General features: G+C 32.5%; 3 protein-coding genes across 4 annotated transcripts; 2 read left to right on the top strand and 1 right to left on the bottom strand.

Moving 5' to 3' along the window:
- Window positions 1-381: 381 nt before the first annotated feature.
- LOC103828910 (gibberellin 2-beta-dioxygenase 2) lies at window positions 382-10,370 on the bottom strand. Of its 2 annotated transcripts, XM_009104545.3 has the most exons (4): window positions 8,917-10,370; window positions 8,074-8,416; window positions 7,680-7,746; window positions 7,360-7,529 (listed from the first exon to the last, which is right to left on the bottom strand). In XM_009104545.3, the coding sequence occupies exons 1-3, from the start codon at window positions 9,327-9,329 to the stop codon at window positions 7,720-7,722; spliced, it is 783 nt and encodes a 260-aa protein (XP_009102793.1). In that variant the 5' UTR covers window positions 9,330-10,370; the 3' UTR covers window positions 7,360-7,529; window positions 7,680-7,719. The 2 variants fall into 2 exon arrangements, with proteins under 2 accessions (XP_009102792.1, XP_009102793.1); XM_009104544.3 differs by lacking the exon at window positions 7,680-7,746 and having other exon boundaries at window positions 382-7,529; window positions 8,917-10,365.
- A 4,477-nt stretch (window positions 10,371-14,847) lies between these two features.
- Window positions 14,848-16,014, top strand: LOC103829090. The gene has a single exon (XM_009104762.1). The coding sequence runs from the start codon at window positions 14,848-14,850 to the stop codon at window positions 16,012-16,014; it is 1,167 nt and encodes a 388-aa protein (XP_009103010.1).
- A 4,361-nt stretch (window positions 16,015-20,375) lies between these two features.
- LOC103829091 lies at window positions 20,376-20,960 on the top strand. Its single transcript, XM_009104763.1, has one exon. The coding sequence runs from the start codon at window positions 20,376-20,378 to the stop codon at window positions 20,958-20,960; it is 585 nt and encodes a 194-aa protein (XP_009103011.1).
- The last annotated feature ends 4,304 nt before the right edge of the window (window positions 20,961-25,264 follow it).

Raw genomic sequence — 25,264 nt, forward strand, 5'->3', positions numbered from 1 at the left:
TAATTTAAAACGACCCTATACGTTTGTAATATTTCATTGCGAAATTAACAAATGATATCTTCAATGGTTTTGAAAACTTGTTCTAACTAAACTTCTTCAGAACATAGACTAAACTGCAAAATAAACTACAACTTATGTAGATATGAGTATATGACTACTTTATAAGTTATATAAAGAAATTAAGATATACTTTGGTGTAAATGCGTAATGAAGGAAAAGTGAAATGAAAATGGGTATTGGTGCCTAAATGAAAGTCATAACCAACGACAGGACGACAGTAACTGAACAGTTCTGTTTTGTTTCGTACAGCTCTAAAAGCTGTAAGAACCAGAGTACCTGTCTCACCTTTTTCTATGTGGTCACCACTTTTTTTTTTTTTCCCACAAATTGAAATTTCCATTAAAAGGGGTGAGCCCAACAAACACATTACAAAGCCAAATAAACGGCCCAAAAAACGCAAATCACCAGCCGGGCCCAAAGCCCACCTACGACACCTGATCAGCACGAAGAAGCCCCGCCGCCGCGCGGACACACGCTACGGCTCAGACGACGCCCCCCTTCGGCACACCACCAGGAAAACCCACCTTCGATTAACCAGAGAGTATCGGAAACCACACAATCCACACATCGCCACCGCAAACGCCTTCCACTTCCGGTGAAAACTAAACTCGGAGAGCTTCAATCGATAGTTCGAGAGCTCAACCGAAACCGTTCAAACACATCACCGAGAAAGAAGCTTCGCGCGACCTAACACAATTAACCATGGCCGAGCTTCGATCAACCTCCTACGGGATCTCCCCCCACCCAAACAAACCAGAACCTTAAAACTAAAAGAAAAATGAGAAACAAACCCTAAAAAACGAACCCTAGGGACCCAAGGCGGCGGGGCAAAACAGCGGAACGCTTTCGCCCCCCGAGATCTAAACCGACGCCGTCAGAGCTAAGGTAGCCTCTACGACGCGGGGACTGGAGCCGGCGACGGCGGAGCTGAAAGAGCATCCGCCTCCCGGAGACAAAACCGAACGAGGAAACCTCACCATGCCTGCCTCACCCCGACCGCGCCCTTGCGCCAGAGACAGATCCGCCATAGACGGCCTTTTTCCAGAGCTTAAGCAAGGCGGCTAGAAGAGGAGACGAAACCGAGACTGAAACGGCAGCTTAACTGATAGCGGGAGGGCTCCGGTGACGGCACGCGCGCGAACGCGCCGCCAGTCGCCGGACCTGGTGATAGATCTGCTTTCTCTCTTTTCTCCCAAGTGGTATGTTTTCAATCTTATGTGGTCACCACTTAACTTTCCCCAATTATTTCAATTTAAAACACCTCTTGTTTCCTTTTCAGAACAAAAAATCTTAATCGTCTTACTAAATCTTTAAATTGTCTCGACAAATTCAAATACATGTTCGCACTCATGTAGTCGCCATGATTTCCCTACTAGCAGTACTCCCTCGCGTTAGTGGTCTTAAAACAATGTTTTGGCTTAATACAAAGATCTTACTCACTAATGATTTTGTATAGCATTCGTTTCTAATCTAATATAGGTCTTGAATGGTAAATTTTACTATCTAGGTGAAATTTTGTCAATCAACGATGGCAGTAAGAAGTTATTTTTTGGTGTAAAAAAATGTTTACCTCTTTACCGTAAATCCAAGTGTCGGTCTTGACACCACACCAATCAAGCACTCGCTTCCAACCACCAATTTTATAATAAATATTTTGGCCACAAAATGATAAATGTTCCTTTGGTCTAGTGACATTTAATTTTTTGTTCTATTGTGTAATTTATAAAGGGTTAATTTGCCAAATAGCTAAATTTGGAGGCAAAATGAAGAATATAGCTATGATTTTGACATTATTAAGTCACTAACAATTTTTTCCAAGTTTCATCCGGTTTTATCCTTTTTCATAACAAGTTGCAGGTGAAAGAAGAAATAAGTGGTGACGTTGATGGTGAAAAATATGTGGACCTAAAATATCAAGACTGTAATTGGTAAGAAAATCAACAGTGCTCAACAATAGAAAATGGATGGTGGTGGTTACGGCAATGGCAATGGATGGAAGATGTGGTGGTGATGGTTACAACGACGATGTGAAAACTACGGTGGTAGTGGCTATGGAGAATGAAGCGGTCGTGGATACATGAAAAAGATGATCTTTCATGATAAGGATTACTGTGGTTGTGGTGGTGCTTCTGGTAATCACCGACATAATTAATGTGGTTGAAGAAAGAGATATTATAAATAGAATGGAACATATCAAATAGTCTAGTACACATTGTTCAAATTTTGAAATGTATATGATTGCAATGAAAGAAGTAATGCTTACCCCAACATTAACTCAAACCTTCCATAAACTAAACCCAAAACACTAATCACTAAAACCTAAAAAGAAATATAAACCATAATCCAAATATCAAAATATGCACATAGTACATAATATGAAGTAGTATCAAAATAGAATAGTAACAAACAAAATAGCATAGTTCATATTGTTCAAATTTTAAAATGTCTATGATTACATGGAAAAAAATAATGTTTATCCCAATGTCAACCCAAACCTCTCATAAAGTAAACCTAAAACACTAATCATTAAACCCTAAAAAAAAATATAAACCCTAACCCAAATAGCATAGTACATATTAACGTCAACCCAAACTTTTCATATAAACTAAATCCAAAACACTAATCACTAAACCATAAAAGGAAATATAAACTCTAACCAAAATATCAAAATATGCACATAGTACATAATATGAAACATTATCATATAGAATAGTAACAAACAAAATAGCATATTACATATTTTTCAAATTTTGAAATGTTTATGATTGCAGAAATGAGGTAATGCTTACCCCAACGTCAATCTAAATCTTACATAAACTAAACCCAAAACACCAATCACCAAACCCCAAAAGAAAATATAAACCCTAACCCAAATATCAAAACATGCATGTACTACATAATATGAAGCATATTAAATAAAATAGTAACAAACGAAATGACATAGTACATATTGTCAAAATAGCATAGTACAATCAAAAACTTAGGAATCAAATGAGGGCGCCTCGACCGTAACGCCGTCGTGATCTGTAGATTTCATGGCTATGGTGATGGTGGTTCAGTGATGAATGTGAATATGAATGAGGTGAGAATAATTATGAAAAAGGAATACTGATTATAGAAAAAAAAATCTTTAAAGAGACGATAAACACAAAACACAATGGAGAATTAGTGATGATCGTATTGTAATGGCGTCGGAGGACAAAGTGGTGGAGATGAAAGCTGATTGATGGTAATTGTTAATCGAAGATGAAGAAGAAGAAGAAGAGATATTTTTATCTTTCATTAACCGGTTGTTAAGGGTATTATAGTATATATTACATAAATAATGGAGGTACTTTTTTTTTTGGCTAGATATTTAATTATGTTTTGTTTTGTAGCTATGCAGCCCAATTTCCCATTTATGGATAAACCTTTTTTTTTGTAAAGATATACAAAACAGCTATAAATTTTATTTTTGCTTGAAGCCTTAAAAAGGACCAGTTCTGATTGTAAATAGTTTTTTCAGTACGAATTGAACTCAGATGGTGATAATTCCAGCCATAATTTTTTTACCACTTGGATCAACGCGTTTTGGTTGGCGATAAGAAGTTGTATACATCATTTTGATATTATTAGTTTTATCAACCTTTGTATTGTATTTTTTATACTGCTCCCTATTAATAATCATATCCAATGACTAAAAATGTTATTCTTATATACCATCACTTTAATATCGTTACAGTCATCTTTTACTTTTAGTGCTATAATATATTCCTATCTTGTTTACGGATCAGATCCATAATCATATGCATTATAAAATCTTTAATTTGTTATAAATTTGCGAGGAAAATTGGACAAACAGAGTTTACCTAAAGATGTTATTTAGACAGTAGGGAAGCAAAAAAAAATACACACATACACACGCATTTTCGAACTAAATAAAGCAGGCTAAAATAAAGGATAAGTATTAAATCTGTACATGAGAAATCTGATGGTTATTGACCAGAAGACTTGAGCACAAGTTTCTGGACACGTTTAGCTATCCACGTGTAGATAAATATGGTTAAGAAAAAAGCATGCAATTATGAATTCGATCCTTGAAACTATTCTGTACATACCAGCTTCACGTGCTACAAGACATTACGGTCTTAACATGTTATAAGACCAGGGCGATCCATCCTGAGCATAGCGAAATAAAACATTGGCATAGGACTTCCAAACTTTTTTAAAAAATTACATGGAAAAAAGCACCTAAATTTGTTAATTTTTATTTTAATTTTTATTAAATTGTTTTAGACCCTCAACATCTCAGGGACACCCCTGTATAAGACGCATCGTTTTACTAATGACATACGACATTAAACAATATAAATTAATAAAGAGAACATATAACCAATGTTACATGAAACTGAAAGCGGGTAAGAAAACAAAATCATATAGAAGCACAAAAACATAATTAAAAAAGAAAAATAGAAAGTGAGTACATGTTGGAAACATATTTCTATGTATATACATATATATTAAAAATAGAAGAAATTTTTTTAGAACATATGATAAAAATTATATGATTCAAATAAAGAACTATCACTTATTAATATATCCACTAAGTTTTCTTCATATTATAAATGTGGAAATACTGTCAACTTAAGTTTATAATAATATATTATGCAATTAATCAAATTAATTATTTTTTATCTCACAAATAATTGACACACTATATATATATATATATATATATATATATATATATGGGTGTGTGCAAGATCTATTATAAATATTGTACACTGAGATAACTTGTAGTTTTAATATTTTCATTTTTCTATTCTAATACTACTAGTTTTTTAGATTTTATGTAAAATGAAAATATAATATTATTTATTTATTTATGACATTGAGTTTTTAAAACATAAATATAGTTCCAAAACAGAAACTTATTCCAACATGTTTTTTAAAAGATAATTTTAAAAACTAGATTCTGAAAATTTTCATAGACTTTCGATTTTGATTCCGGTTCTGAAGTGGCAAGAGGATGCTTCGGACTTCGGAACCAGATGTTCGTGAAGCTTCCATATTACCTAGCATATACCAGCGTTGACAATTAAATTATATAGTAACAACATGAATGGTGGTATATAACCGTTGTAAAAGAAAATAGTAGTTGGTAAAACCACCTATGTTTATGTTTAGGTAGTAAAAGTTGATGACATAAATCAAAAATGAAAAAAACGCTAGGAATAAGATGGGGGTATATTTGCTTTGGCGTCAGCACAATTTTATTTTCTCTTAAATGTTTAGAGCATCTCCAATGGTGCATCAAAATGAGGAAAAACATCAAAAAATGAAGGAAATCCATCTCCAATAGTACTTCATTTTGAGGGGAAAAATGAGGATGTGAATAGTGTTCCCTCAAATTGAGGGAATACTGTTCACATCCTCATTTTGATGTCAAGTTTTTTTTATTTACATAATAGTCCTTTACTTTTGACAATCTTTATTTTATGCATAAACAAAACATTAACATTAAACATAATTTTTATAACATTATATCCAGTATGTATATACTGATTAAACTTTTTAAAATATAATTACTAATAATTAGTTATTAAAATATAACTTATAATTTTATAAATTATAATATATAATTAAAAGAAAATAAAATAGAAAACAATACCATCGAGATACATAACTAATACAAAGTGGAAAAAATATAATAATAGTACTGTTTAAGTAAAATTCTACTATTATTTTGTATGTTGTTATGTAACTTTATTAGTGTAATAAATATTTGTTTTTTATAAGTTAAAGTTTGGTTAAATTGTAGAATTTAAAAATAAATGAGTATAGTCTAAAATCTTATAAAATAAAAAGTGTTATTTGCAATAAATAAAAAGTTGAAAAATGAATATAATAAAAATTGAGGGAGAAAATGAGGAAAACCATTGGAGCAAATCACAACCTCATTTTAAGTTTACATCATTTTGAAAGAAAAAATGAGGGAAACCATTGGAAATGGTCTTAAAACGAAGCTCTATTCCATGTGTTTAAGGACGAGAAGTCATAAAATAGAAATGCAAAGAGAAATATATTATAATCTCTTAAATCCTTTGCCAATATATATATATATATATATATATATTCTATCATTGCATGAGGATACGGTGAGCACATACATAAAGTGGAACACTTCTATTATTTTGTTTTTAATGTAAATTTAATTATATGAACTCATTTGTTAGAGCATTTTCAATATTTTTTTCTTCAAAATTTGATCTTCTTAAGAGAATGAAACAACATGTTTTCCAACTGTTTACTTCATTTTTCTTAAAAATGGAATATTCTAAATATATTATATTACCATTTATAATTAGCAATTAATAATATCATATATATTTTTTCAAATTTAATAATTTACCCAGATATCTTATTTCAATAGTAATCTGACATAGTTACTATTTATTATAATTTAAACGTTATTATATGATATCACTATTACACATAGCATAAATAATAAATAAATATTATATTTCATAAAGAAAAACCAAATAGAGATATTTTGTACGTGATTAAACAAAGTATTCAAAAAAAAAGAAGTTTATTTTATTTTAAACTCTTCTAAATCAAACATAGAAATTTTTGAAGATTAATATATTCATGTTCTTCATTAGTAACATCTAATTAGATGAAATTAATTGTGTGACACTAAAACGTATAATTTATTTATGTGCAAAATAACAAGAAGTTAAAGTTAAGGATTAGTTTGTAACTAAAAAATTTCATCTTTAAAAATTGAAAAAAAAATAAACAGTGTTTTTTAAATTTGATGAAAAATAAGTTCAATTTTAAAAATTTTGAAGAAATGAAGAAAAAAAATGAAGTACTATCATAATAAAAATGATGCAGGAAGTGAAAAATTAAACACCATTAGAAGTTCTCTTATAATTGAACACCAAAGTAAAAAACATAGCCAAATTGAAGTGGGAAATGGAAAAACAAAATCAAATAAGCCAGACAAATAAGGCAAAAAGAAATGGAAACGAGGGAATACAAAAGATAAGATTGGTCGGGTCAAACTCAAGGCAAAGCCTACTGCTTTTGTGCCTAACGGAAAAAAAAAACATGCCAGAAATAAAAACTAATCCAAAACACTATCCATTTTCTTCTTTTGTAATTATGACTTTTTTCTATCATACAAAGGATGATAAGGATCATCATGACTAGTCTCATACATTAGACCTATGAGTGAGAAGAGGTTGTCTCTCAAAGAGACCAAGCCTATAATCACCAAGCTTAGACTTGTAAGCAGAAGATTTGTACTGAGACCAAGTGAATTCTTTGTAAAGCCAATCCTCTTGCTTAGGGACAAGAGATGGCAATGGCGTGATCTTCTGACTCAGTGTCGGTCCTCCAAAATATATCATCGAGACTCTCGATTTCCTTGTATCAGCTAATACTCTGTGTTTTAGACTCTTGAACCTTCCGTTTGTCATAACCTGCAATCATCGATTGTATCAGCTTACACTTTGAAAATGTTGTAGGAGTCAAAATTAGGATAAAATTAAGAACACACACACATCGTATACATTACTTTAAAAAGACTTTTTTTTTTTTGAAATGGAAATTATAAAAGATTAAATGCATACATCACCATCATGTAAATAGAAATTGTCACGTGAGATCACTCTATCCATAGATTCTGTAGACGTACACCTAAGAAAAGGAACTAGATTTTCTTATATATTTATTCTCTATAAATAACAAGAAGAGACGAGAAGAAATAGCATGTGAGAATTTTGGTCTACCATTCATTCACACTGATCTTGATCTACCAAATTACCCATTTAGGTTAAAAAGGGTTTCGTATATAAGAGAACACACTAATTTGTTTTTTTTTTTGCAAACACACTACTGAAAATACTTTAATGAGTTTTGACCAGCCCGGTTAAACTGCAGGAATGTCTCAAACACAACTATCAAATCTTAAGTAATTTCTCTTTTTCGTAAAAATTTAAACAAAAGAGTAAAAAAGGTACGTACCTGAAGAGCATCTCCAACATTAATGAAGAAAGAAGAGTGATCAGGAGGGACAGCGACCCAGCTTCCATCTTTCATACAGATTTGAAGACCCGCTGCGTTATTGGACCTTAGCACTGAGATGATCTGTGGGTCTGTGTGTTCCCCAAACCCTAACTTCACCATCTTCTCCGCCTCTTCCTCCGCCGTCGGATAGTGGTTCAGTCTCAGGCACGAGTCACTCTTCTCATCTCTCACCATCTTACTCAGACTGTCCCTTGGCTCTATCCCCAATCCTTCAGTTATCATCTCCAACACTTTGCACGACACTTCCTTCACCTCTTTCATGTATTCCTCCACTGCCTCACTGTTTTTTTTTCACTCACAATGGTCAGATTCTTCGTTTTGAAAGATATAAACAGAGTGCTCTGTTTCTACTCATAAGGAGAGCAGATGACTGCTTTTCATATATTTTTTTTTCAGAGAATTTTATGGGTTTCAAATGGAAAATGCAGTGGAATGTCCTTAAGCAAGAAAGGTTGTTACTTTCTCGTTGCTTCTTAAGGGACAAAGAGGACAAAACAGAGGAATATGAAAACAGAGTCCTCTGTTTGTACTTTAACTGGATAAGAAATAGAAACTTATCCACTTAGTAAAATTGGATACGGTAACTCAGTCTTGAAATCTTTTTGGTGGTCCAATGATTTGTCACTTTCGCACTTGTTTCTAGAAACATTGAATATCGCTGAAACTCTAAAAAGGCGAAAACAAAAAGGCTACTGCTCTGTTTTTTTTATATAAAGAAAAGGAGTGATATAATGTGTTTGCAAAAATATCTGCATAAGGAAGATGAAGGTAAAAGCTTACCGGAAAATTAGTGGGCTTTGACTGAAAACGGCAGAGGTTTTGGGTGACGAGAGCTCAGGGTTAGCATTGAGGAGGATATACTCAATCCACCCCACGTCACCGTTTGGTCCAATCCGTTTACTACCATAACCGTACGGTTCAGGTGGACCGGCCTGGTTTTTGAGAGACTGAGGCAAGGCGAAGAAGCCGACAGCTTCCTGCTCTAACCGGGTCATGAGGTCAGGGCACACTCCGTGGTTGACAACCTTGAAGAAACCAAACTCCTCACAAGCTTTCACGATAAGGGTTTTGGCTTCTGGGTGGGTTAGGTCCACGACGGGGATTGAATGGGATGTGAGAACCGGAGCTGGCTTGTATGCTGGGATTACTGATATGTGATTATCTAAAGCGACTGGCCGTGATAAAACCACCATGTTTGGTTTATTTTGGTTAGCTTTTGTTGTAGATTGTAGAAAAGAAAGTTGTTGGAGATTGAAGCAAAGGTTGAAGAGAGAAGTAGTTGTTATGGTTTAGGAACTATGGAGGAAGGAAGCTATTTTGATTGGCATTTATAGAGAGTCGTTTGTGTGGGACGGGAAAAAGCTTTTTTTTTTATATATTAAAGTGTTACTAATATACTATTAACATTTTTATTACTGCATATTGTATAGTTTTTTATTTTATTTTTGCATGTCGAGTCTTTATTCTTCTCACTGTGCCATCTTCGCACACATGGAAATACAGCGTGGAAACCTTTTTGTTTTTATTTTCTAATTTGGGTTTATGAAATCGAAGTTGGCACAGTGAGAAAACGGCATTGGTATGGTTACTTTTGACTAATCACGCGTATGGATTGTTGACAAATAAAGAAAAGTAAAGAATGTTAGAAAAAGAAAAAAAAGAATCACGGGTCGTAGTTTCCTTAATTAATTATTGACTTCAAAAGTTCAACAGTTTCACGATTTCAAATTATAGTATAAAGTCATGGTTTATGTAAGTGAAAGCTGTATTTTTATATATGTAAGAATATACCTTTTTACTAATTAAATTTCAGAGCGAACAATGTTTAATTTTCTTCAGATTATTTAATTATTTCCCATTTTTATAATTTTCAGAAGAATATATTTTGACCAAACCCTTAAAAGAATATGACCAGGGGCAGAAGAATTTTCAAAATATTTTTTTTATTAGATACTATTAGTTAAGATGAAATTCAAAATCAACTTATTCTCCAAATATATAGTTTCTTTGTTTTTTGGAACACTATACAGTTTCTTGTTTAACTTCCAGTTTTATGTTTTCCTTCAGAAATGATGTGACAAAATATAGAAAAAAAAAAAGAATGTGTCCAGTAGCATTAAGAGCATCTCCAAAAAGAAACTCTATTTTGAAGTTTCTAAAACTCTATATTTGAAGTTTAAAGGTGTTTTTCTCCAAAAGCAAAACTTTAAACTTAACTTCAAAACTATTTATATTTTATAATATTGACATTATATTTGTCATAACTAATTAAAATTCATAAAACTTTTGTAAATAAGTAGCACATATATAAACATATTACAATAATATTAATAAATAAAATATTCTATAAAAAATTTAAATAAAAATAACTTAATTAATATTAAACTTCAAACAAAATACAATATTATTCCATAAAATGATTTGCGTAATGCATATATGATATATTAGTGCATTTCGAAGTAAAAAGGTTCTCCTCATTTTTATTTTGTAAATTACGAGCTAAAAGTTATTGAAATCGGGTGATACTGATACTTGTAAATACATAAGATCGGAAAAAGAAAGTAAAAGAGAAACATAAAATATTGCTAAAAGACTAATTTCTTTTTGATGATATTAATAGTCGTGAATATATTCTATATTGAACAATTTAGAATTGTACGAAAAATACATCAAAAACAACAACAAAAATACATCAAAAACAACAACAATAATTTCTTATATGACTATTAATGTTGTTGTAATATTTAAATTTGTGTAATAGTTATGTCTTCATGTAATTTTAAAAATCTTCTTTGTTGAGTTTCTTTTGTATATTATTGCTGTCTAAATCTAATTTAAAATATTTTAAATCTTATTTTAAATTTATATTTAATTTTATGTGTAAAATTTAAAATATGTAAACAAATATTAAAATATATATGAGATATAATTTTTTAAGGATTAAAACAATAAACAAGAAAATATTTATGAATCATAAAGATTATGTGTGATTATAGGGACCAAAATGTAAATAAAAATATGAAACTTCAAATTTGAAATTTTGAGTAGTGAAACTTCAAATATAGAGTTTCACTCTTTAAAACATCAAATTTGAAGTTTTGAAGTTTCTTTTTAGAGAACAAAAAATTCCATATTTGAAGTTATAGAGTTTCTTTTGGAGATACTCTAACAAAAAAGAGCAATTTACTTCGATATATGAAAGACAAAAACCAAGGAAAGTCTTCTATAAATGATTTTTTTTAACATCCTTCTATATAGCAACAAAAAAGTTTGGAAAACAGAGTTATAAATTAGGCGGTGACTAAGAATCATACGATAGAAAAAAAAAACAATTGCATTTGGCCATCTTCATTATAACATGGGTTGTCATTCTTTTGGTCATTTTATATTTTTAATAATTAAATAAATATATAATTTGCAAATTAACTAATAGAATATGGTATAAAATAATAAAAATTTATGTTATTTTAACTGTGAATAAATTAAATAAGTAAAATCTATTTCTATTATTTTATTTATTTTTTATTCATGTTGAATTTAATAAATAATAAAATAGATTATCAAATTTCATACGATAATAATTAGTGTGAAAAGAATTAGATAGCATACAATTAGAAAATATTTAGCCAAATTGCAATAATCAAAAAGAAGAAAACTTAAAATGTAAAAAAAACATAGATGACACGCGTTGGAAAACTCCATGCCACTTGTAAAAGAAAAAAATCAACTTTCTGTATAAAGATTAGAGAGTTAATAGAGTTAGCTTCTTCCTCTATTTTGATGTTTTACTAAACATTTTCTTGCTTTTTTTAATTTAAAACAACAAAAGTGCTCACACCTTACCACTTATTGCTTTAAAGATGAAGTTTTTTGTTTTAAAAAATTTCAATACTTTAAATTTGAAGTTTCGTATTTATATTTATAATTAATCTTTACAATTATACATCATATTTATAATTATTAAATATTTTGTTATTTATCATTTTAATCTTTAAATTTTATATCTCATAAATTTTCAAATTTGTTTCTATAAATTTAAGTTTTACACATAAAACTAAAGAAAAAAATTAAATAAGATTAAAAAATTTTAAAACTAGATTTAGAAATGCATTAGTTGATTATATATGAGGACATTACAGAAATAGTTTTATGGAATAATGTGATATTTTGCTTATAGTTTAATATTCAATTATGTAACTCTATGTACAAATTTCATATTTATTTTAAAATTTTATTAATTAATACTATTGTAACTATTTATTTATAATTTTTTTATAAATTAAATTAATTATGAAAAAATAAAGATCATATTATGAGATTTAAATAATTTTGAAGTTAAGTTTGAAATTTTTCTTTTGGAGAAAAACAATTTTAAAATTCAAAAATAAAATTTTAGAAACTTAAAAATAGAGTATTTTTTTTTGGAGATTCTCTAAGCCAACTTTACTAATTTGCTTACTCTATTTAATATCTTTGCTTTTATAATAGCTAAGAGAATCCACAATGGTTAGATACTCTCAAAAGTTTATCCATCCATATAAAATACTAATAGTTTTGACAATTTAATTATTTGATTAAACTTTAAATGAAATGAAAAGCTAATTCGGTTATAGAGTGACATGTGGAATAAATATCTCAAATTTTTATTGTTGAGTATTTACAATGAGATACCTATCTCAAATTTTCTTCATTTTCTTTTTTTCTTTTTATCTTTCGTAATATTTTTATTTGTTTCTGAGAACTTCTCTAAGAGATTCTTATTGAGAGCTCTAAGTGAATGTTAATATTCTAATAGGTTTGGGAATTAATAGGTTTACTGTTTTAGGGACTTGAGCTCAAAAAGTTACAAGTTTACATCAGACTATCATCCGAAACTGGTATTGACAATCAAATCTAGCACTCTGAAACCGTATGGTCGATGAGGCAAATACAATTCTAATAGGTTTAGGAATTAATAGGTTTACAGTATTTGCCTCTTCGAGAATACGGTTTCTTTGTTTAACGAACGGTAATGTAATTCCACGTGTTTAGAAAGGATTTTAAAGGTGTTATTGCTTAGCACGCAGTGCTAGAAACCAAACGTCTTTTATCGTGCACATGGATGCAGAATTACCACTTTGGTTTACAGAGTCAATATAAGTCTGTAAATGTTTGATGTCAAGAAAAAAAAAAAAAAGGTGTTATTGCTTTTCTTACAAATATTGACACACAACCGAAACCCCCGTTTCAAAAGAAAAATAGTTACATTGATATTGTTACATAACGTTGCTTTTAAAATATTAACTCATGTGTTTAGTTTCAAAAAAGAAGAAGATAAATTCAAGTGTAATACTCATGTGCTACCTATGTTTTGATTTTGATGCGATCATAATTTACTATAGAAGTATTCACATGATAGCTGCAATTTTTTATAGTATTTATAGTAATTGTGGTTCAGAAGATTACGATTTCCTATTAGCAATTAAATTAAACTTCATCTAATTATTCTACTACAACTTTCATATAATATTTTCTCAAAAAAAAGCTTTCATATAATATGGTACGAATTTTCAAAATTTTATTCGGTAAGTTAGGTTTGTTGGGTTGGTCAAAAAACATGAAACAAACACAAAATATTTTTTTTTTCATTTTTAGAAATATATTTTGTGGATTTAGTAAACTGCATTGGCCTTCTGCAGTGAAAGTACTATAAGATCATTTGTTTTGACTTTTGATATGCATAATGACCATATAAAAGTTTAGATTATATTGAGTTAAAAAAACGATATCTTGAGATCTTGGATAGAGTCATAGAGATAAAGCTAGATGAGTGAAACCTAGCTAATCTTTACCAAAAAAACACAATAAACAATAGTCAGAAAAAGTAGAAAAGAGAAAGAAAAAAATAACTAACAGTGGCAAACTTATTGATGAAAATGATTGCATCCTCGTCAAAACCGGCCAATATAATCTTCACACCTATATATATTTCATGTTTTAATTAGCCTCCTCTAATCTCTATGTGCAGGTTGATTATGCGATCTAAACTAAAATATAGAAAGTCGTGAGAGTAAGGATTATGAAGTTGAGGAATAACGTCTACCCATCAGAGAGGCCCAAAGCCAGCTTTTTACACGTTTATTTTATTTTATCATAAATCATATAGTACATAAATATCAGACCAAAAAATGAAGAGTACACAAATAAAACCATCCTTATCCTTACTCTGTTCAGTCCCACGTTCTCGTGGCATCGCAAATAATTGGTGCAGTCATCTCTTACAATCATTAGGACATAACTAATTTCATTTCAGGGCACCTTTCTATGAAAATTTAAGATAATATTTTTAAAGTCCTATATCTACTTTAAATCTCAATGCAGGATCTTCTCCTAACTTAGCTACAATGTCAATAAATATATATATACGATTATATATTATACCATGATTTTATACTGCAATTTGCAAATAGATGTAAGACTTGATATTATAATATGATTATATATTATAACATGCTTTTTATATTGCAATTTGCAATGTTCATTTTTTTTTTCCGCAAAATCTTTAATATACTGATAAGCTTTTTGAAGATCACATACTTTTGATTTAAAAATATCATTCCGGTTCAGGGACCGGTGGATCTCATTGCAGGGAGAGTTCGTGTGGAGGTTGATGGCTTTAAGCCATTGGTGTTCTCGGTAACGGTGGAGTTTCAAGAAGGTGTAGAGATTACGATGGGGCTTCGATATAAGAAGTTGTTTGGGTTCTGCAAAGAGTGTTTATGTCTTACGCACGAGCAGGCGCGTTGCCCGGAGCTTATCAAAAAGGGCGAAACTTCAGTACAAGAAGTTGTCTCTGGAGAGACTGGAACAGGTGCAACAAGCTTTAAAGCGGTAGTTGCAAATGCTTCAAGGCAGAATGGTGATCGGAGAGAAGGTCAGTATGGTCGGTCTCAAGGGTCTCAAGGGTCTCAAGGGGTGAAAGGGACTGATAAGGGGAAGGGGATTGCTAGGGAGAAGCATGGTTATCAAAAGCAAGATGGTGCTTATCATCCTTACAAGGAGAAGTTCACACGGGGATATGGAGAGGGCTCTTCTTTCAATAGAAGGTTTCATGGACATGGAGATAAGAGGACGGCTCTCCAGGCGAGAGACTTTCCACATCAACAAAGACAAGTGATAGAAGAGCAGCGCTCTTTGAACCCTACAAAGCTTATGCTTGACGCTTTTAAGGGAGCTCCAGGTGGGGTTCAGGGGAGTGGAACAGCCGGGACTGGGAGGTCTTCAAAAGCGCGAAAGTCTTTGCTATTTGAGGAAGCGGCTTCTGAGGTCAAGAGTGATGAGACAGGGCAAGAGATTGGGGTGCTGAGTACGGCTCAGTCTGTGCAGGAGCAAGGTGCACTTGATGTGGAGGCTAAAGAGGTAGAGGAGCAGTCTTTGCACTCTGATGCTCTAGATGATGCGAACCTGATGCTTGATGGCGTGATCTTGTCGGATTCGGAGCTCCTGGTGGAGGGGGACGAGTTAGAGGGTTGGGAACAAGGCGAGATTATGGATTTTGCCGAGGAGGAGGGTTTAGATGCGGGTGATCAAGGTTTGGGGGAACAGGAGTTGGGTGATAAGAAACTGGATGAGCAGGAGGGGAGTGATCAGAAGTGGAGTGATCAGGTGCAGAGTTATGTTGTCGATGACGGGAATGTCCAGATGCCGGACTCTGAGAAGGAGGTGGCCCCATCCGATGAGAAGTTTGCAAAGAAGAAGGAGATGAAGCAGGAGGCGGGGATGATAGGGGGTGTCAAGAAGCGTGTGGGGCAAGCTTTTGTTTCTCCACGTAAGAAGCTGTTGGCAAAGGCGGGAGTGAAGCAGGGCGATAAGGCTAAGAAGGCACCGCCGAAGCCTTAGAACTCATCTGAGTAAGGGCCTGCAGTATCTTTATTTTTATTTGAATAATGTTGGATTCAATTATGAAATCCCTTAGAATCGAGTCTTGTCCTAGTGGTGTTGTTTTTATGGTTTTCAGTTTCTATAGTCTTTTGCATGATCATCTCTGTGGTATGGCATGGTTGTGTCAAATCAATGAGCTTTTAATGGCATGCATGTGGTTTAAGGTTTTCAATATATGGCTCTCTCTTTGGTATCAGCATGGTTGTATGGTTTTGGCTCCTATGGTTTTGGCAATGTGTTATGTTATTTGTTTTGAAGATTTTGTCAAAGAGAGAATAAGGTCTCATTCGTTGTTAGTGTGGTTTGAGATGAGGTGGATTTTGGAGTTCTTAAAGTTGCTTTGTATGATAATTTGGAGAATACATATGCACGTGAGGTTGGCAGTAAGCTGCGGCCTGGTTTTATTATTTTTTAACCGTGTTTTGGTTTCTTGGTTGTGGAGATATTTGGAAATGGAATCTTGGAGATTATGGTCCGTGGGGTTGCTGATTCAGTGGAATTTTAAGGATTGTGGGGGTAGCTCATGCTCAGTTTACCAGATACATGGGGGAGATGGCTTGTCTCGGAGGCAATATATAGTTTTGTCTCTCATTGGTGATAGAGACTGGAATGGTAATTGGGTCTTTACGGTTTATACCGTGGAGTTGGAATTGTTGAGTCGGATTTGGTATGGGAGCACTGGCTTGCTTTGGAGGATATTTATAATTTTTGTTTCTTCATTGGGACCATACGGTTTGGATACGGCTACATACTTCAAGAGGTTTCGGTTTCCAAACTTAATTATTGTGGAATTATGAAAATTATAAGTTGGAATTGTCAAGGATTGGGTAGTCATTGGACTTTCAGTTATTTACGGGAAATTTGGGGGAAACATAAACCAGCTTTTCTTTTTCTATCAGAGACAAAGCAACAATTTGATTTTGTACAATCGGTTCAGTTTCATTTTGGTTACAGTCATCTTCATACTGTTGACCCTCTAGGTAGAAGTGGGGGTCTAGCTCTTTTCTATGATTCCTCCTTTAAGGTAACCATTCTGTCATCGACCAACAGAATTATTGATGTGGAAACGGAATATGAAGGGAAACAAATTTTTATATCCTTTGTTTATGGAGAACCAAATCAAAATCTACGAGATCATGTCTGGGAAAAATTAACTCGAATTGGTATAGCTCGGGATGAACCATGGTTTATAATTGGAGACCTAAATGAGATTACAGGAAATCATGAAAAGGAAGGAGGGGTCCTGCGGCACGCTGATACCTTCATCTCCTTTAACAATATGATTGAGAATTGCGGTTTGGTAGATTTTCCGAGTTTAGGTAACACTTTATCTTGGAGTGGGCGGAGGAATAAGCAAGTGGTTAAGTGTCGGTTGGATCGGGCTCTAGGAAATAATGAGTGGCATAATCTATTTCCTTGTTCTCATGTAGAATATTTGAGAATGGTAGGTTCGGATCATAGACCTATTGTGGCGTCTATTGAGAATAAAATACTTAAATTTCGTAGACAGTTCCGGTTTGATAAAAGATGGATTGGTGAAGAAGGTTTAATGGAATCCATTACTCGCGGTTGGCATTCGAGCAATAGGCGTGGGGATGTAGGAATTGTTGGGAAAATTCACAATTGTAGACATGAGATTTCGGTGCGGAGAAAAGCTAATCCACCGTATGGGAAAGATAAAATAAATAATTTACAAAAGGCGCTGGAGGAAATTCAAAATGACTTTTCCAAAACAAATGATGAGGTTCTGGAAGTCTCTCGGAAATTGCAGGAAGCATATCGCGATGAGGAACAATATTGGGAGCAGAAGAGTAGAACAAAATGGCATACATGCGGTGATCGGAATACGAAATTTTATCATGCTCTTACTAAACAGAGAAGGATTCAGAATAGAATCTCTGGTCTGTATAATGAAGAGGGAATTTGGGTTAATTCTGAGTCCAAGGTGGAAGAGGTTGCAGTAACATATTTTAGGGATTTGTTTCATACGTCATCCCCAGGAGATTTTGATAGCTTCCTAGAGGAAGTTCCTACTTCGATAACGGATAGTCAAAATCGGAAACTTATGACTGAGGCCACGGAAGAGGAGGTTAAAGCAGCACTATTTATGATGCATCCAGAAAAAGCGCCCGGACCAGACGGAATGACGGCACTTTTTTATCAACAATCCTGGTCAATCATCAAAGAGGATGTGGTGAATATGGTTAATAATTTTCTTTCTTCAGGAGTTTTTGATGACAAATTAAATATGACGAATATTTGTCTTATTCCTAAAACGGTGAGACCCAATAGGATGACTGAATTGAGACCAATTAGTTTATGTAATGTTGGGTATAAGATTATTTCAAAGGTATTATGTCAGCGGCTAAAAGGTCTGCTACCAAAGCTGATATCGGAAACTCAGTCTGCGTTTGTAGCTGGAAGATTAATTTCGGATAATATTCTTATTGCTCAGGAAATGTTTCATGGTCTTCGTACAAATAAAGCATGTAAAGGTAATTCTTTAGCAATTAAGACGGATATGAGTAAGGCTTATGATCGTGTACAGTGGCCTTTTGTCAAGCGTTTACTATTAAAGATGGGTTTCTCGAGTGATTGGGTGACCCTAATGATGCAATGTATCTCTTCAGTAAATTATAAGGTTCTCTTGAATGGGCAGCCGAAAGGGCATATTGTTCCAGAGAGAGGGTTAAGGCAAGGTGATCCATTGTCTCCATATTTATTTATCTTGTGTACTGAAGCCCTCATAGCAAATATTAAAAAGGAGGAGCGTGAGAAACGACTAACGGGACTGCAAATTGCACGCGGCAGTCCAAATATTTCTCATCTCTTATTTGCGGATGATAGCTTATTTTTCTGTAAAGCTACGACGGAGGAATGTGGCATAATTTTAAAAATACTTAAAGAGTACGAGGCAGCTTCTGGCCAACAAATTAACTTTCAGAAATCATCGGTTCAATTTGGTCATAAGGTCCCAGATAATATTAGAACAGATATTCATAATATTTTGGGGATTACCAGTGTGGGGGGGAATGAGTAATTATTTAGGCATTCCGGAAAGTCTTGGAGGATCTAAAATACAAATTTTTGGTTACCTGAATGATCGGGTTAATAATAAAGTAAATGGCTGGACTGTTCGGTTTCTTACTAAAGGGGGAAAGGAAGTTCTGATCAAATCATTGGCTTCACCGATGCCAACGCATGTAATGTCATGTTTCAGACTTCCAAAAGGAGTTACGAAGAAAATAACAAGCACCCTTTCTCATTTCTGGTGGGGTGGAAGTGGAAATAAAAAAGGAATACACTGGCTCTCTTGGGATAAAGTGTGTGTTTCTAAGGAAGAGGGAGGGTTGAATTTTAGAGATCTTCAAGACTTTAATACAGCTCTGTTGGCTAAACAATTCTGGCGGTTAATAGATAAACCAGATTGTTTGTTTTCAAAAGTCTTTAAAGGCCGTTATTTTCGGAATACAGATCCTTTGGACGATCACAGATCATATTCATCCTCTTATGGATGGAGAAGCATCTGTTCAGCTAGATCTCTGGTTAAAAAAGGGCTAATCAAAAGAGTGGGAACAGGACAATCCATCTCCGTATGGACAGATCCGTGGATACCCGCTCCTCGCCCGAGGTCAGCAACACCAAAATCAAATACTCAATTTTTACACCCTTCATTAAAGGTGGAATTTTTCATTAACCCAATTGATTGCTCATGGAATGTAGAATTGCTGAATGCCTATATGCATCCCGATGATGTGAAATTGATTCGAGGTATAGCGATTAGTAGATCTCGGAAACCAGATACAGTGGGATGGAGCTTTACGGAATCTGGTAAATATACGGTTAAATCAGGGTTTCGAACGGAATCTCTGTACTCAGATAGAGTTCAGATGCCCATTTTCTATGTACCTAATGTTAAACCGTTGTTGTCCTTTTCTTGGAAACTGAAATGTCCACCAAAATTGAGACATTTTGTGTGGCAATTTCTTTCTGGTACACTACCAGTGTCCAAAAACCTTACTACTCGAGGGATTGTTTGTGATACACGATGCAGCATGTGTGGGGCAGATGAGGAGACTACTAACCATGTTCTTTTCGAATGCCCACCTGCATTGCAAACTTGGGCACTCTCCAGGATTCCTTCTTCTCCAGTTTTTTTTCCATCGGCGTCTGTGTTCACCAATATGGATTATTTATTTTGGAGATTACCAAAGGAGGAGGATTTACACTATTTCCCATGGTTACTATGGTATATTTGGAATGCTAGAAATGATAAGATCTATTCAAATAAGGATGCTAATCCACAGGAGATTTTAAGGATGGCGGAGGTGGAAAGTAGGATGTGGTTGGAAGCACAGTTAACCGTTAAGGATCCTAATGAGAATTCATATACTGGGAATGTACATCAATCGGAGGATCTAGGCCTGGAAGACTTTAGAGTTTGTTATATTGATGGCGCTTGGAAAGAGGATGATAAGTTTACGGGACAAGGGTGGTTTTGTAAACAGAGAGGATCAACAGAGGTTATGTTTGGGGCAATGAATCTTCGAAGAAGTTTGTCACCTCTCCATGCAGAATGCGAAGCACTTATTTGGGCAATGGAATGCATGAAGACCCTCCAATATCCTGATGTAGTTTTTGCGACGGATTGTTCTCAGCTGGTGAAGATGGTGTCGACACCTGAAGAATGGCCTGCATTTTCTACACACATGGAAGAATTCAAGCGAAGTAAGACTTTCTTCCCCCATTTTCGGATCAGACATATCCCTAGAGCACAAAATACCTTGGCGGATAAGCTTGCACGTAGTGCGAGGAGTTCTCCTTCAGCTATGCTTTATGTCGATTCAACTCCACCGGTTTGGCTTGCTAGATCGGCTGGAGACTCAGCTCTAATTAGTGTTTGAGTGTTGTTGTCAAAAAAAAAAAAAATATCATTCCGGAAAAAACATATTAGTAGTCACATGTTATAAATAATAGAGAATGAAATATTAAATATGAGAAATTTGAGTCATTATTCTTCGTATCACCATCTTTTACTTGTAAATTTATCATTTTTAAGAATATTTTGCATTTCTTTTTTTTTGTCAAATCTAGTTAATTACTTTAAATGCATCTTCTTCTGTTGGAATCTTACCAAAACAAAATCCTAAACTTGAATTTCTATAACTTAAATTTTAATTTCAATCTTTAGACCATCTACATTGATTTATCTATTCAACACCCTCTTTTTACATCTTAACATTCTACGCCATCTTCTTTCACTTCCACATAATCATTTAATATACATAAATTTTATATATTTACAATGATTTTGTTTTTAAAAAATTACAACACTCTTTCCATCTACTTTTATTTTATATGTATTTATATTTTATTTTATGATTATATATTTTGGAATTCTATCTTACAATAAACATAAACAAAATTTAGTAAAAATTAACAAAAAATTATAATAGTATAAAATATGTTTTCTATGTCCAAATTAAATGAAAAAATCTCTATTTACAAAACACAAAATAATAAATTTTGATATTAAAAAAAAAAAGATAAATTAAGCTATTATACGATAATAGGTTTGAAAATGTCAGGGTGAATAAGAAAATATTAACACTTTCAAAAGCTAATAATATACTGACATGTTGTTGACATAGACCCCACCTTTTAAGTTTCAACTAATTGAATATATTCAATTACAAATAATTCTCATCATTTTAAAAACTTTCTCAACACCCTCATTAAACTCATTCAACCGTTTTAAAAAAATATTCAATAGCACATGGTCTAAGTACGAGTATAATTTGAACCTTAAGTAAGATTCTTGATCAAATCAGTTAACAGTAGTAATTCTTAACCAAAGGAGTCTAGCGGATTTCTCACATTAAATTAAGTTTAAATTTATGTATATATTTTCTTAATAATTTTTAACTATTAAGAATTTAGTTGCAATTGTTCATATCAAAACCATGGTTAAAACAATTATAGCTAGTTTGTGACAACATATTGTTATTAATACGAGCATGAAAACCGGTTGGCTACAATGAAACTAATTTAAATAATTTTAAAATGATGTCAAGAGATTATAAAAGTGGTCGGAACTTTTTTGTCGCCTATTATTTTTTTTTAAAAAATAACCACAGTAAAAACTAGATATCTACACTGAATTTCCCTTTTTATTTTCTCATATTGATATTACTTTTCTTATTGTTTTTATTGAAAAATTAAATTTATGTATGAGGAAAAAGAAAAAAAATGTTACAGAAATAAAACTTGGATTGATTTTTTAACCAAATAAAAGAAAAAAATGTTTACTTTCATTATGTAAGTGAAAATGAGATCATTGTAAAGTGCAGAAATAAAAAAGACACAAATTCTTTATCGAATTCAGTAGAATAAAAAAAGCAAATTACACCAATCTGTTAATGCATAAATCATGCACAATCCTCCTGAAAAACCACCATTGTCTATTATAAGAAAGTTTGGGATAACTCAATCATAAGCTAAAATTCACCCTAAAGTCTTAGAAAAACAAACTTGATAAGGCATGGGTCAATGGGTGATGTCTAGGACAGTAGGACTATTGAGTGTCCACGACCAGTGTCCTCCCCGAATTGATTTTCGTATTGTTGATAATGGACGAATTTTATGTAAGCGAAAATAAAGAATGATTATTTGTAATACAAAAATCAATAATGAAGCAGAAGTGACTAACTAGAGGGAAAGGACTTTGGAGTCGATTAAAGACATCGACATGCTAGAAGGCATGAAAGATGAAAGCTCGGTAATGGAATTACATGTCCGCGTAATGGAGATTACTTGTGAAGGAATGCATACACATTGATATGGACTTTCCTTTGCCACCTCTGAAAAGTGATGTAGCAAATCATTTGAAGAATTTTAAGGTTTTTATTTTATTTTTTGAGATCAGTTTTCTTATAATATGAACTTTATGAATTTTAAATTATAATATTTTCAGAGTTGGAACCGATCTTTATGAAAACTAATAAAAGTAAAGAATACAAAAGTATATATTTGAAAATCATATTAATATTCACGAAAATAATGGTAATATATATACAATGTTTTATTTTATTTTTAACTAATGCTGAACAATATATATTAGAGGTAAATGTAAATTTTATACTTTCAGATATTGCTTATATTTTGATGTCTTTTTTTATTTCGATTTTTGATCTCTTCTCAAACTTCCAATATTACCACAATATTGAAAATACTATTTTGACCTCCAAACACACTGGACTAATATGCGCATGTGTTAGTAATATTGTGCTACTAATTCGCGAGAAAGCGCTTTACACCATGTTTTTGGTATTAAAGCGTACTGGTTTTCAACTAGAAAGAAATTAAAGTTTAAATTCTGTATAACTAAAAAATATATTCGATTTATTTCAGAAAGAATGTCACTTAAACATTTTTCACACATATTAAGAAACTGACTGAAATGTAATTGTGTTTTAATTAATGTCATCTATTTAACCAATAGCATTTTAGATAAATATATTTATTTATAAGAACAATGCATTTTATAATTAATATTGAACTAAAAGAAAATATAAATTGTACTGGAATGTAGAACGACACTTTTTGTGTTATAAGAAAAATGTTGAAGTAACAGCTAATATGAAACAAATGGAGTATGTATTAAAAAGTCTAAACCGGAGTATAAAAAGGAGCAATTACAAAAAGTACTAATCCCTAATATTGTATTAAAACATTTTAAAGTTATTTATGAAGACATTTGTTCTTCGTTATGTATCTATGTTATAAATTGTGATTTCTTTCCAGTGAACTCCTTTGTTTTGGAAGAGAAATAATCTTTTTTTAAAGAGAAATAATCTTGCAAAGTAAGTTGGCTATGATGACAAAAAAAGAAAGATAAAGTCGGCTGAATAACTGAACCTGAATCACATATGATTATGACGAACATGGCATCTAGTCGATTCTGTCATTTCTTAGATTTAGTAACTAAGATGATTGGGGAAGATGATATACACAAACTTTTTAGTTAATCTTTTTCACACGTTAAAAGCAAAACTTGTTGTCGCCCAATCTAATTTGCATTTGACTACGGAGTCTATCCGCTAAATTTTCAATGATGAAACTGGAAAACAAAATCGAAATAATATCTGTCACAATGAGTGATATATTGTCCAAATTCATTACTGCCTTCTGCATAGTTTACCAATGTGATAATTTTGTGTGTGGTAATATGGATGTTGAAAAACTTGTAAACCTCCCCCCTCCTTCTCTCTAGACTTTTCTCTCATACATTTTTTAGATTTCTTTCATTTAGCTTCGTTTTCCCAGTCGACAGAGTGAGTTTCATAGTCACTATCGGTTTAGTTTATGTTTTCTTTTCCTTTTCTAGTCAGTATACCGGCTCACCAGAGAGAGTAACACTCGTTCGGGTCCACCATAAATTCCAATAAATTTAATAACAAAAAGAGTCCATATTTTTATTTTTCTTTTACAACAAGGGTCCCTAATCTTAAGTTTAATTAACTATTAGGTGTAAAATTATTTTTGCCCAAGGGCCTAATACAATTCTAAGCCGGCCCTGTTTCTAGTGTACATGTATTTTTACTTAGGTTTAAAAAAATTTCTGATTGTATTCTAGATCATGATCTGAGATTTTGAGGTTGGAGTCGAGTTTCATTGGTGATGGTTCTTTTGAAGTTGCTTTTTCGTTGGTGTGGTTCTTTTCGGAGTTAAGAATATGAATATTGAAACATTCCTTGCATTATTATCCTAATAACCAATATCACAGTACGTATTTTCAACTATATATTTGGTTAAACCAACCAAGAAAATGCTATAGATGTGCACCATTTTACGTCCTCATATCATTAATAGTGGATGCTTATTTGGCACATAATAAATACAATAATAGTTATGGGTTTTCCGGTTTTCTAGGACAGAAAATAAAATTTGGGTCAATTTTTTTTTTTGCTAAATTTGTGGTGAATTTTGGTTATTTTACAAGTCACTTAATCTTGTTCCTTTTTTTCGATAAATTCTATCGACTGATTGACATCGGTATCGGAAGAAACACATTTAATGCTAGAAAGTAGCCATTGTCTGATTCGAGTTTAGAATACCTTCCGACTAATGATAACGGGTGAACCGATCATCTATTACGATCCACCATGTAAACTATTTTAGGACAAAGCCTAATCCCAAACCGTCAAAG

This window comes from Brassica rapa, chromosome A07, assembly GCF_000309985.2.
Source record: "Brassica rapa cultivar Chiifu-401-42 chromosome A07, CAAS_Brap_v3.01, whole genome shotgun sequence".
Taxonomy (NCBI): Eukaryota; Viridiplantae; Streptophyta; class Magnoliopsida; order Brassicales; family Brassicaceae; genus Brassica; species Brassica rapa.